General features: G+C 40.3%; 1 protein-coding gene across 1 annotated transcript in view; it reads left to right on the plus strand.

Moving 5' to 3' along the window:
- Positions 1-12,300: 12,300 nt before the first annotated feature.
- ITGAV (integrin subunit alpha V) overlaps positions 12,301-13,860 on the plus strand; it is a 91,352-nt gene continuing 89,792 nt past the window's right edge. Inside the window, exon 1 of the mRNA XM_027055100.2 lies at positions 12,301-12,628. Coding sequence (XP_026910901.1) covers positions 12,444-12,628 — 185 coding nt within the window. The 5' untranslated portion in view covers positions 12,301-12,443. The remainder of the gene's footprint in view (positions 12,629-13,860) is intronic.

Consider the following 13,860-nt stretch of genomic DNA (forward strand, 5'->3'; position numbering starts at 1 on the left):
ATAGAAACATAAATAAATGCCTGTTCTGCCTTCCAGTCCCCATAACACTTTATTAATTTTATAACAAGCCTTCTCTGAAACTACTTTAGAGTAATATGTAGTTATATAGCATATATAGTTATATGAAAAACAGACCATTTTATTTCAAAATTTGGAACCAGAATGTTTTTTAGGGTAAGAAGATACATTTTACTTAGTTTTTTATTTGAAAAATGGAATCTGACAATGTAAGTCCCAAGGTTTTGAGGGCAAAGCAAAGAGAAGCCTGAATTGTTCAGGTTATAAAAGTTAGAGAGATTTAGACACAGTCTCAGCCCAGAGAGGAGAAATGGGGGCTTGAGAGTGAGGATGAGAGACAAGAGTGTCTGTTGGAGGTGGATGCGACGCGATGGGCAGTTAGGAGCCTGAGAAGGAGTCATAAGCAGGGGAGGTTCCCACCGAGGGAATGGGGAGGGCTTTAAAGAGCAGGTCAATTGGAGCACCTGGGTGGCTCAGTTAAGCATCGGACTCTTGGTTTTGCTCAGGTCATGATCCCACAGTTTGTGAGACCAAGCCCTAAGTCAAGCTCTGTGTTGATAGCATGGAGTCTGCTTTGGATTCTGTCTCTCCCTCTCTCTGCCTCTCCCCAACTCATTCTCTCTCTTTCTCTGTCTCTCTCAAAATAAACAAACAAACAAACTTAAAAAAAAAAAAAAGAACAGGTCTAATATTCACCTGCAACATACCCTATCCACCACTGCCCTCAGACTTTCTGCAGAATTCTGTTACACGTGACTACCTTGCATTTAGGTTGCTTTGTAGATTCTATGTAAAAGGGACAATGTTCCATGTTGGGTTGAGCTAGGGTACGTGCAGTGTTGAGTGAACAGACCAGGTGCAGAAGTGAGGTGCAAGTGAGATGGAGAGCTCCATGTAGGCTGAAGCCCCTTTGAGAATCCTGAGAATCATCAGGAAGGTTGCTGGCAGGAGTGGGAATTCCAACCCACCAGAAGCACATCTCAGATGTGCAACTAAATCATATTATTTACTCTAAAAGCAACTGGAATCTGACTCAGAACCCTTAGTGCTCCTGCAGGAGCCCATCAATTGCTATGGCTTTGCTCTACCCAAGCAGAGAGATCTCTGGTGAACCTGAAAGTTCCAGTATTTGGGTATGGTCTTCACAGCCTGCTACCTAGTTATCACAGTTGAAGATGAGAAAGCTGTCCCAGAGAGGAAGGGCTAATGAAGGCAGGAAGAGGGAAAATCAGAAAGGTTAGAAATGTTAACGCCAGAACAGATTTTGATTTTTTACTGTGCTTGACACATTGTGGTTCTGTGATGACTAAATTAATGAGTGATTTAATTATAGGTATTAGAAACAGGGAAAATGTGCAGAATAGAGAACATGGGAAAATAAAGTTTAACCACTCATTTTTGTAGCTGTGGTAATGTAATATGAAGTTGGGAAAGACTGTAGAATCCCAACAAATCTCATTCTTTCATCTCTGTATGAATACCATCTAGCCACTAGCCACACATGGCAATTAAAATTAAATAGAATTTGAAATTTAATTTCTCAGTCACACTAGCCACATTTCAAGTGCTCCATAGCCACATGTGGCTGATACAAGTATTTGAGACAGTATAGATACAGAATATTTCCATTGTTGCAGAAAGTTCTATTAGACAACATGGATCTATCATATCTCTATCAAATCATCTCTATCATTCAGCCTTAGTTTAAATTCCTTTTTTAAAAAAGTTTATTTTGAGAGAGGGGTGGGGGAGACAGAGAATCCCAAGCAGGCTCCCCACTCTCAGTGCAGAGCCCAACATGGGGCTTGAACTCATGAACTGTGAGATCATGACATGAGCCAAAATCAAGAGTTGGACTCTTAACTGACTGAGTTTCCCAGGAGCCCCAGTTTAAATTACTTTTTTTTTTTAAGGTTTATTTTTGAGACAGAGAGAGACAGAGTATGAATGGGGGAGGGTTAAAGAGAGAGGGAGACACAGAATCCAAAGAAGGCTCCAGGCTCCGAGCTGTCAGCAAAGAGCCTGAGGCGGGACTCGAACTCACAGACCGTGAGATCATGACCTGGGCCGAAGTCGGAAGCTCAACCGACTGAGCTACCCAGGTGCCCCTAAATTACTTTTAATAAATGTCATTCACCATTATGTTTTGGGTCAGACATAATTGTTAGATGGTTCTTGAAGTTTTCTTCTATATCCTTATCCTAGATTTTTTAGATGTATGAAATGATTTATTCTCTATAGGAAGCACATTATTACAATAACTGTTGAAAAATGTTGTTAATGATAAGTCTATTCTAAACTGAAATAGATTAACTAATTTGAAATAATTAGAGTAAAAAAGTTAACTTGGTTTCTTAAAGAATCTCACTTATGCCTAAAGAGTAGTATTAGTGTAAACATCTCCATAATAGTAATTATCTTTTTAAAACTCAAAAGAAAAAGAAAACTAACTGTAGAAATACCTTTAGGCTTCACAAAAATGCTGAACATGAACCAAGCCTTTTATTTAATTATTTTATGTTCCTATGAGCTAGACCTAATGCAATTATGTGATTAAGAGCTCTGTATCTAACACCTTTATGAATGTAATCATTTTCTATTAAATCCAAATATTTAACATTTCATGAAAATCCCCTGGCACATTTCCATAATGACTGAAAGGTAGAAATCCTTAATTAGTGTTCAAGCTTTTAGAGGAAGTAAGAGTGGAGAGTTTAGAAAACCCCCCAAATGAATCATTTAAAAGGAACAAAATTGATGAAGGCACCAGCTGATCTAAAAGAGTATGGCTCATAAGAACTTAACTCATATTTGTTTCTTTAACACCAACAACTGAAACAGCTTCACGTAGAGCAAATTAAACTCTATTAGACACTAAAAAGTGAACTGATTCTGCTTTCTGTAAATAAGAACTTTATATCATTAAGAAAACTGTCATACACTGCTTCTGTTCTAGCTACTTGAAAAAGTAGGAAGAGTGGTCAATATATCTAGAATAATTTCTATTAAAATAGGGTAAAAATATAAATGTTTGGTACTAAAAATTTAAAGCTATTGTTTGAGGAATTAAGGTGCGTATATCAGTTAGGATTAGGGTAGTCAAGGTGTAACTGAAAATTCTAGCAATAGCTGATTAAACAAAGAGGTATATTTTCTTCTGATAGAATATAATCTGCATGTTTATTATCCAAGACCAGAATGATAGGTCCATGGTTTTCAGAAACCCAGACTTTCTGCTCTGTAATTCTTAGACCATGCCCTCTTTTGCCAAGTATGCTTCTTTATGTTCTCACAGAGGCTGCTTCAGCTCTAACCATCACATCTGTGTCCCAGGCATCAACTGTAGAGACATTGCCGAGGAAAAAGGGCTCCTGATAGTTAAACTAGCCCTCTTCTAAGAGGCTGGTAGCTCTACCTGACAATTTCTACCAACACCTTCTCGTCATCTGTAAGGGAGCTGGGAAATGCAGGGGTTTTTGTTTTTGTTTTCCATCTAGACATATTATTGCCACCACACAATATAAGGATTTTACTACCAAACAAGAAGGGGACAATGAATATTGGGTAGGTAGCTAGCAGTCTCTGTGAGAGCAGATGGATTATCCTTTCCTTGTACTTTTATTTCCAGTGTTGGACTAGTCACGTTGTATACACTTACTTATATAGGAGACAGAGTAGTGCAACAATAAAAAGCAGGGTGTAATTAGAGTGATCCTATGCCCCAGTTTCCCCTAGATGGTTCCTGCATATAGCTGTTGTATCAGTATAATCATTATCCACATCCCCGTTACTCGCTACAGTGCCCCAATTGGACGATGAATTATATGGTCACTTTAGCTATATAGACTGTGCGTAAAAATCTCTAACACTTTCTAGCTCTGTGACCCTAATGAAAAATGACATAACTTCTCTAAACTCATTGTGTTAGTTATCTGTTACTCAATAACAAATTATCCCCAGAATGTATTGGCTCAAAGCAACAAATATTTATTATGTCACGGTTTCAGTGCATTAGTAGTTAAAGAGCAGCTTAAAGGGATGGTTTCTAGCTCAGACTCTCTCTTGAGTTTAAATGTTGGCAAGAGTTGCAATCATCTGAAGGCCAGAGTGGGAAGAAGAATCCACTTTGAAGAATCCACTCACTCAGGTGGCTGTTGGAAGGAGACCTCAGGTTTTTGTCATTTGGGCCTCTCCCTGGGCACCTTGTATGTTCTTACCAGATGGCATCTGGCTTCCCATGTGATAGAGCAAAAGGAAGCCCAGTGCCTTTTATGTCCTCGTCAACTAAATTGCACAGTCACTTCTTCTATTCATTAAAAGTCATTCATGAAATCCAGTCCAAGCTCAAGAGGTGAGGAATTTAGCTCCACATCTTGAAGGGAGAATATTTTAAACATTTTCTTAAAAGTAGGCTTCATACATAACATGGGGTTTGAACTCATGATCCTGAGATCAAGAGTCACATGCTCTACCAACTGAACCAGCCAGGCACCCCCCAAAGGGGACGTGTCTTAACAGTACCACACTTATTGTTTTCATCTGTAAAATGGGTTAAAATTACCCACATGCAGTAATTGTATTTTATGAAGAGGCATAATCCATATACAGCATTTTAATAGAGCACTTGGTAATAGTAAAATATGTCCCTTAATAAATGTAAATGAGCATTATTTACTTACGTATTTGTCTAATTAAACTTTAAGCTCCTGGCAGGGATTATATCTCATTTGTCTTGGTAATTCAAGCTCTAATTGCAGTGTTGGGCATATAAAGGACACTTAATAATAAATGTCCAATGAATAAATGAATGAGTAACATATTCTTTAATAAGACCAGTTTAGGAGGAGTGAGTGGAAAGAAAAACAATTCAGTAGTCATGTGAATAAATTTGTGTTTTATTTGTGTTAAAAATAGGTTTACATAGCTCTTTTTATATGATAGGGCATGAAAAAGTGAATACATATGTAATGTATACTAAGTTATATAACTTCAATAACATTCACTGGTATATAATACTATAAGGTATTATATAGTAGCACAGTGTAATAGTATTATATAGCTACAATAATATCACCTTCTTATGTTCTTGATGTTAAAATTTCTCCTGAAAAATTGTGTTCTGTAGACATGTCTAGCTATGTATTTTTGAAATATGGAGTTTATTTTTATTGACTAAAAAAATTTCAATAATAATATAGATGGCATATTTCTAAACAATAGTAGGATTAAAGCGTGTATCTAAGGAAAAGATTTCAAGAACTATACACATATAATATACATACATGTACAATATAAAAATGGTGTGTTTTGTCATTAATGACACATTTTCTTGCCATTTTCTCCAGGAAAAAAATAAATATATGTAAAACATTGCAGATTATAGTTCTTAAAGATCTTCTGATTATGACTTTATGTTTATCATAATCTGAAGGAAAAAGGAATTAGAAGTTTGGGTTATAGTCTCCAGTTACAGCAAGGCTACATTTATACAAAATGATTAGTAGGAGGAAAGTATTAGCAATCATTTATCAAGTGCCAGGGACATTTTAAATTATACCATGCTTCCTTTTATGACTCATGATATAAATAAAACATAGTGTTCTTTTGAAATTCCATTTTTTCAATGGATTATTTTTAAAAATGTGTTTGCTAATTCTGTACATACCACAAACACTTTGCTTTCTTCACCTAAGCCTCTAATTTGACTTTTCAGTGATAGAACAGTAATTTGGACAGCATTACCCTCTTTCAAACATGGATTTTTTTTTTTGTATGATAAGTGCTGTACTGAGAAATGTGGTCTATGTCTTGGCACACATCAACACTCCAAGCCTTTAAAACAAATTAAATCCTCTTAAGTAGTTGTAGTGTAAGATGATGCTGTAATTTTTAATTACTTTAAATAAAATAATATACACGATTTTCCTTTTACATTTTTACAACATGTTGGTTATTTGAAGGGAAATTCTGAAAACTACCAGACATGTCCTTGAAGTAATGGATACCTAGGGGCACCTGGCTGGCTCAGTTGGAAGAACATACAACTCTTGATCGCAGGGTTGTGAGTTCAAGCCCCACGTTGGGAGTAGAGCTTACTTAAATAAATAAACTTAAAACAAAAAAATGCCTATCTTGAGAGCAGAGTGGTTTTTCACAATGAGATGCAGAGAACTCCAGTAATGCACAGGACATTTCTTGCCATTTGTGATTAATTTTTATCTCCTTCATTCCTAAAACCTAATCCCAAATTACAACCAGGAATGAAAAACAGCTACAAAGCTTAGAAACACTATTCTAGATAAAGTGAGTAGTTTAATCCTATTTCTTTGCTAGTTATAAAATGAATTTACGAGATATTCTTGGGCTTTTCTACTTCTTGAAAAATATATATTCATTCATTCATTTATGCAAGAATGTTTTTTGAGTTACTGACTTCATGTGTTCAATTTATAAAAGTAACAATTGCTTTTTTATTCATACGTTCATCCATTTATCCTTCAGCAAATACTTCTTAGTTTCTTGATATTCAGTAAGAACTGTGCTGGGCACTGAACACTTAATTATGAGTAAGAGCAACATGTTCGCTACAGTTTTGTCAGTTATGACTCAATAAAGCTGGGGGCCTCGAGATCAACATGTTTGCTTCTCTCACGAGTTTATTTATTTAGAGAGAGACAGCGACAGAGTGAGCTGGGGTGGGGCAGAGAGAGAAGGAGAGAGAAATAATCCCAAGCAGCTCCGTGCTGCCAGCGCAGAGCCTGATGATGCTCAAACTGAGAAAACTGTGAGATCATGACCGGAGCCCAAACCAAGAGCCGGACACTTAACTGCCTAAGCCACCCAAGCACCCCATTCTTCAATAAGTTATTAGTGATTTTTTGAAATATAAATTCAGCACTGTATTCAATGCTATGGGAGAATATATAAATTAAGAAAACATAGCTCCTATTTATAAGGAACTGATAATTTCACTAGGAAAAAAATCCTGAGATGCCTGGGAATACCAAGAATTAATATTAAATAAAATTTTATTCAAATACTGTCAAAAACTCCAGGAAATAAATACAACAATTAAATGTTCAGTTGTGAGCGGATTAGACTTGGAAACACAAGTCATTTTAAAGAGAAGGGAGAAACTGAAACTATGTAACGTTTTCTGGGAAAGAGGAGTCTTGAACTGAATGCTAAAGTTTGGGTGGAATTGGGGTGGGAGACCAGGTGAAAGAAGATATTACATATTGAAAAAGAAATGAAGAAAGAAAGAAGAAGGAAAGAAAGAAAGAAAGAAAGAAAGAAAGAAAGAAAGAAAGAAAGAAAGAAAGAAAGAGGAAAGAAAGAGAAAAAGAAAGAGAAGGAAAGAAAGAAAGAAAGAAAGAAAGAAAGAAAGAAAGAAAGAAAGAAAAGAAGAAAGAAAGAAAGAAAGAAAGAAAGAAAGAAAGAAAGAAAGAAAGAAAGAAAGAAAGAAAGAAAGAAAGAAAAGGAAAGAACCTCAGGAACAGAGGAAGTGGTGAGCACAGCAGATTTGCAGACGTGAGGAGACCACACAGACACTTTTACTAAGGCTTCCTGCCCACCGTGCTCTGCTCCCTTGAGGCACAGAATTCCAAGTGCTTGTTTTTTCTATTCATGGCTATTAAAGTTACTCTGTGTTGTGATTTCTAATTTGGTCTTTGAATCTCAGTTTTCTAGGATATCTTCTATCATGGGTTATCCAAACCCTGAAAGACTGTTTAAAAAAGGACTCATGGCAATAGGACCACAAGGAAGGTGCTCAATAATCGTACATCTCCAGGAGGAAATATGGCTCGACATTTAAAATCTAAGGTTGACTTAATGGAAGCAATATGTTTTATATATAATTTCTTAATCCACTCACTTTCTCTTCACACTTGAAGTTATGTAGTGATATCATTATTAAGTTTCAATATTTACATGTATACATGTCACGTTCTTAGGATTTTTATACAAAAGTAATCAATATGGTTATTTCCGTTTGGACCATTAAGTCCATTGGTATTAAAGAGAAAAGATGAACATTTAAAAACCAGGTGAAATGAGTAAGCTGAAAGCGTGTTGGAGAGAAAAGAGATATTCAGATGGTGAAATATTATCTATTCATCAAGCTAGAGAGAAAAGACAGTATATATTTTCTTTGGCTTATCAACATATTCAGTCCTCAGGGGAAAAATCAAAAGGAACTACCTTCATAGCAAATATTTCAATTTAACAGTAATGTATATAAGTTAAACCCGTTTAAAGACAAAAACAAAAACAGGTCAGGAGAGTTGCATATTTGTTTTTGAAACTTCGAAAGACTAGTTATCTTTGTCTTGTTCTTTTAACAAGGGAACTAAGATATTTCCACATTTTCCCCAGCATTTATCTGAACCTTAAGTTTGTAACTAACTTTTCCTATTATATGGAAGGAGTGTCTGATCTAAAGGCAACAAATGATTGAGTTCCTGCTGTTATGAAAATTTTATGATGAGGGTTAGACATATAGATGAGGACAAGAAACATTGCCCCTTTTCATTTTCAGTGTTCGTGGATACGAGCCAGTTTATCCTCAGTAGGCATCTTTATTCTGCCTAGTGTAGGGGGAAAGTATTTGAGCAAGACCAGATGGGTTCATTTCATGGGTGTTATGAACAACCATCCTAGTTAGCCTGGGGAGGTCACTGAAGCCTCAGGTTCTCAGGAATGGGGAAGGCCTTGGAGATCATTACTAGCTCCCTTCCTTGCCCACAAAGATATGTGACCTTGGAAAAATTATTCAATCTCCTAGAGAATCAGTTTCTTCACCTTTAAATTTGGGCTACTAATAGAATCTATCTGATAGGATTTTATGATTACTAAATGACTTAATACACATCAAAATGCTCCGCACAGAGTCTAGCACATAATGAGTAAGCTTAATAAAATTGTTAGTTATTAGTAAGTCTCTGGGGAGTAGAATTAATTCCATTGTTGAGCTCAGTGGTGAGCACAAAGGATACAAAAACAAGAAGGCATGGTTCTTTATAGAAGGCTTCATGGAGGATGTAAATGATGCCTGATACACATTTTGAAAGAAGGGTAGGAAATAGCTAGATAGAGGACCTTGTGTATGTTTGCATGTGGCAGAAGGAAGAAGACTGGGGGAAGTGGTCCAAGAGAAAGGCTAGTGTTTTCTAGGAAGACAGAGCCCTGTGAACCAAGATGTCATTCTGTAGAAACTGTAAGTAATTAATTTAATATGGCTAAAGCCACTTTGGGAGGTGGGGCGTGGCAAGAATGTGGTGATGAATAAGATCATGCAGGGGATGTGTAGAACAAGAAGTGCGGTGAGCCAAGGCAGAGACTTGAATAATCCTAACATTGTAGGGGTAGATTAGGAAGCAAACCTAAAAAGGAGATAAGTTTTCTGCTTTTGTTGCCTTCCCAGCCACCCAAGGAGCACCGGGTGCTGGCTTGGCATCTTTTCTTATCTTTTCAGATAGGAAAAGACAGCACTGGGGTTGGGAGTGGGGATGAAGCCTGAGAGGCCAAGTAAATCTCCCTCGTTAATACTTGGGAGAGGAGAGGCAGGAGAGAGTCAGACAAAAAAAGCAACAGCAACATTGTAGGGTTGAGTTTAGTGGATTAAAGTCTCTAGAGAAATGGAGAGTGGAAGAAGGGGGTTGCAGAAGGGCTTCCATGAGTTATGAACTGAATCCACCTTGATATTGAGAGATAAAAATTTGAAATTTTTCTTAAATTATTTTGGAGTAACTGGACTGTGCTTTTGTGTGTGCAGAGACAAAGCCAAGTGGAGTTCTAGTTTGATTGTGGTTATTGAAGGAACTGTTGGATAGGTACTAGAACTAAGAGAGTATAATAATACAAATTTCATGTCATACAAATTTACTATTACCACTGTACTAAACTAACAGTAGTAAAAGTATTGATGGCAACAGGTACTGTTCAATTCTATAAGTAGGTGTTATCATGCTTCCCATTTTATAGATAAGAAAATCGAGGCACAGAATGGTTGAAGTGATTTGACCAGGGTCATTAACTAGTACTGGGTGAACCGAGCAATTGAACTCAGGCATTTGAATTTATAGAAACCAATGGAATCAAGATTCTAATTAAAGGACAGCCTTGGCAGAGGGTAAAATTCAAAGTCAAAATTCCTTTTACTATCTAATATTTTATTTCCTCTGTAAGAAAGTGATTGTACTTAATGTAGATATATTATTATCCAGCTCTTTTAAGCGGGGAAATTTTTACTATGTGAAGAGTAGCGTCATTGGACTGGGTGAGAGGCACAGCTTTTCTTCCATAGAATAAAATATGCTTCTCCCTCCCCATGGACACAATGCCTTGGTACACTGTGGATTCCAAATAAGTGCTGGCTGAATTGATACGTACTATAATAAACTCCCTGAATTTGCAAGGTGTTGGGTAGGTGACTGCTCAAGCATGATAACTCTGTTACAAAGATGCCTGCATTTATTATTCAAGAGTGCCTTAAGATACTGGGTTAGTCTGGTTCACGGTCTCCTAACAGAAATGGGGACCTGAGTTCACTCAATTTCGGTGGGCACATACGTGTTGCCATTGCTTTGTATTCTTCCTTTTCCTGGTGTTCTTCCCTCCTCTGGCCTACTGGATCTCTGTCCTGGATCAGAAGTTGGGGAGTGGGAAGGCTTACTGATTTCAGCTAGAGTTTAAATCTCCACAATCTTCTGCTATTCCTGGCTGGACAGATTTCCAAAGGGATTGGTTATCAGGCTTTTAAGGAATAAAAGACCCTTTGAGTTTTTGCCTCTTCAGTGCATCTGGAACAGAGTGAGGGGAAAGAAAACATTTGTATTTCTACGTATTTGTCCAGGATCACCTGCCTCACGAGGTAATTTCCTTCAGACAAGTGCTGGGCCATGGTGTGTGAAAGATGGCCAAGGTTTGGGGACATTATCTTGGAGTCAAATTTAAGAATCAAAATATATAATGCAATTAAGTACTAAAAATTCAAATTAGACATTTCATTTCCACTTAAATACATGCTCCTTCACAAGATTAATTAAAAGCTAGGAGATTAGTGAGCATTGTGATTCAGTTTTAATACCTACTTTGGGAAAACAATCCAAAATTACTGTTCCAGTACTTGTAGGTTTTTAAGGTCTATGCAGTGCATTTATACTCTGTCTTGTTCACCAAATTCCTTCACACATGATACACAATATAGGAAAGTCCCCTCTCTGGACAAAGTTTACTCATCATTTCATCTCCATCTAACATTTTAACGATTTCTCACTATCTGCCTGGCCAGGTGGTAAGACTACAGAATATAAAGAAAGAGGTCAAGGTTCCAGTTCTCAAGTAAGTCCGAGGAACTGTCAGGAGCCTGGAGGCCGTGGAAACCCTAACAGCAACAGGTTCACAGAGGCCTTACTTCAATGGTGTATATTCCTTCTTCCAACTCTAAAATTCTATTTCTACTCACGCGTCCTAAATCAATGCGTTAGTTATTCGCAATCACCCAACTTCAGCTAATAAACTAGGAATAAGGTTTCTACTAGTCTGACTTGATTTGAAACGATTACTGCCAATCCTTCAAGTTCAGCTTTAACACGACTCCTGGAAGGGGCTGTGCTAGCATTCTGAAAGTTGATAATTAAGTTCAGTGTGTGTGTGGGATAGAGTGGGGGAGGAAAACGACCATTAATTACAGAGTTTCGTTTGTGAGAGCCTGCCAAGGTTTCAGGAGTAGAAACCGAGAGGCAGATAAAGCTGTCCTCATTTTTAAACAAAAGTAGCACAGGAGTTCCCGGCGGGACCCGGGAGCGTGGGGTGCCCCTGGACGCGGGCGGGTTGGGACCCTTGGCCATCCCTACGTGCACCACTGTCCCCCTGGAGCTGGGTCCGAGGCCCTCGTCCAACAGCGCTGCCGCGGCCCGGGGATTTGAGGGACTGGGGCTTCGGCATTGGCACCTCGCTCTCGGGACGGGAGGCGACCGCGCGCACGGAAGTGCACCCGGCTCTCTCCAGTCGGAGGACGGCTCTCCTCCTCCTTCACTTCCTCCAGCGCCGCTGCCAGGCCTCCCGGGCCGGCTCCTCCCCCTTCTCTACCTCCTTCCACCGCCCGCGGCAGCACTCAGGCGGGGGGTGCGGCGCTCACCCGCGCAGTCCCGAGCGGGAGCCCAGGCGCGGGGCGGCCGAGCGGGAGGGAGGTCGGGGGCCGCCGGCGCCGCTGTCCCCGCCCCGCGCGCCCTGCGCCCCACTTCCCAGGCGGCCGCTCGCTGGCTCAGCCCTCCCGCCTCCCCGGGCGCTGTCGGGGACTCGCCGCGAAGCGAGCGGCCGGCCAGTTTCGGCGCGCGCAGGCGGCGGCGGGCCGCGGGCACCGTGCGCTCCGGGAGGGGTGGCCGCGGCTCCGGCCTCGGCGCCCCGCGCGCGCTCCGGCGATGGCTTCTCCGCCGCGGCGGCGGCTGCGCCTTCGCCCGCGCCGCCTCCTGCTCCTTCTTCCCGGATTCCTGCTGCCTCTTTGCGGCGCCTTCAACCTCGACGTGGACAGTCCTGCCGAGTACTCCGGCCCCGAAGGAAGTTACTTCGGCTTCGCGGTGGATTTCTTCGTGCCCAGCGCGTCTTCGTAAGTGGCCGCACTTGGAAGGGGAGTCAGCCCCCTCCCCCACCGCGCGCGCCCACCCTGCGTTCCCCGGGGGAGACTATCCGTCCCCCCACCCCCACCGGGGGTTTAGGTTCTGGGCGGATGGACGGTCTGGGGAGGCGAACCCCCACGGCACCCACCGCCTCCTCTCAGTGCCCCCCTCCCCTCTCCCCGGACGGACAGCTTTGAAGCAGACGTGCGCTTCAAATTCGGGGCAAGTGGGAAAGCAACAAAGGCTGGTCCCGCCGGACTCCGCGCCGCCCTTGCTAGCGTCTCGGGCTAGGTCAGGCTCATTCCCAAACTTCTTTTTTCCTCCGGTACCAGTTCGCCTTCCCCGTAGCCTGCTTCGCAGACTTAAAAAGCCCTCCCCCACACTTTCCGCCGCGCGGGCTGATTCCGTTTCTCGTTCGCTCTTTTCCCAGACATTCTGATGACTAAAATGACCATACCGTCGTAGTAAACTCGTGTCTTATCTCTGATACTGTCAGACCTTTGCACATTTGAGGGCGAACAGACGAATTGAATGTGTCATGTGTTCTTTTTATAGTGATTCATTATTTAGGTCATTGTTCACAAAGAACAAGGGTGTTTGCTGACTTTTCATTCACTGCGGGTCATTTGAATACTGCAGTATTTAAGAATTCAGTTACGTTTTCAAACTGCTAACGTTTTCGCGTTGCAAAGGCCGTCAGGATTTGTAACAGAGTTAATGTCACCATTGGATTCAAAGTTGTCTCTGACTTAACCGAACCTGACATCATCGTTCTCACCACCTCACCCCCATATTAGCGTTAGAAATGCTGATTTGATAGATGTTCACTGGATGCCTTCTGATGTTTAAGTCCTGTTTTCAAGAAGGAAGACTATTCTTAGGGCTCTTGGAAATTCTAACATTTTTTCTCTTCTCTTTTTTCTGTATTGAAGGTACTATTTTTGAGGCGGTAGAAGGGGAATAATCTTGATGGTCAGTACTTTGATAGGACCATTTTTCCAACTTGTGTGCCTACCGAGGGTGATCTAAATATCTTTCAATGATTTATTCATACTGTCTGAGTGTTGATTCATCAAAGGTGACGACCTTGCAGCAGTAAATAGTATGGAAGCAATTAGTGGAAACTAGGCATTGTTTTATGTGGTGAACTCAGTTTTGTTTGTTGTCTTCTGTTTCAGCGCCTTCTATCTATCCAGACCTAAGCACAGATTTTCCAAAATGA

This window comes from Acinonyx jubatus, chromosome C1, assembly GCF_027475565.1.
Source record: "Acinonyx jubatus isolate Ajub_Pintada_27869175 chromosome C1, VMU_Ajub_asm_v1.0, whole genome shotgun sequence".
NCBI classification, from domain to species: Eukaryota; Metazoa; Chordata; class Mammalia; order Carnivora; family Felidae; genus Acinonyx; species Acinonyx jubatus.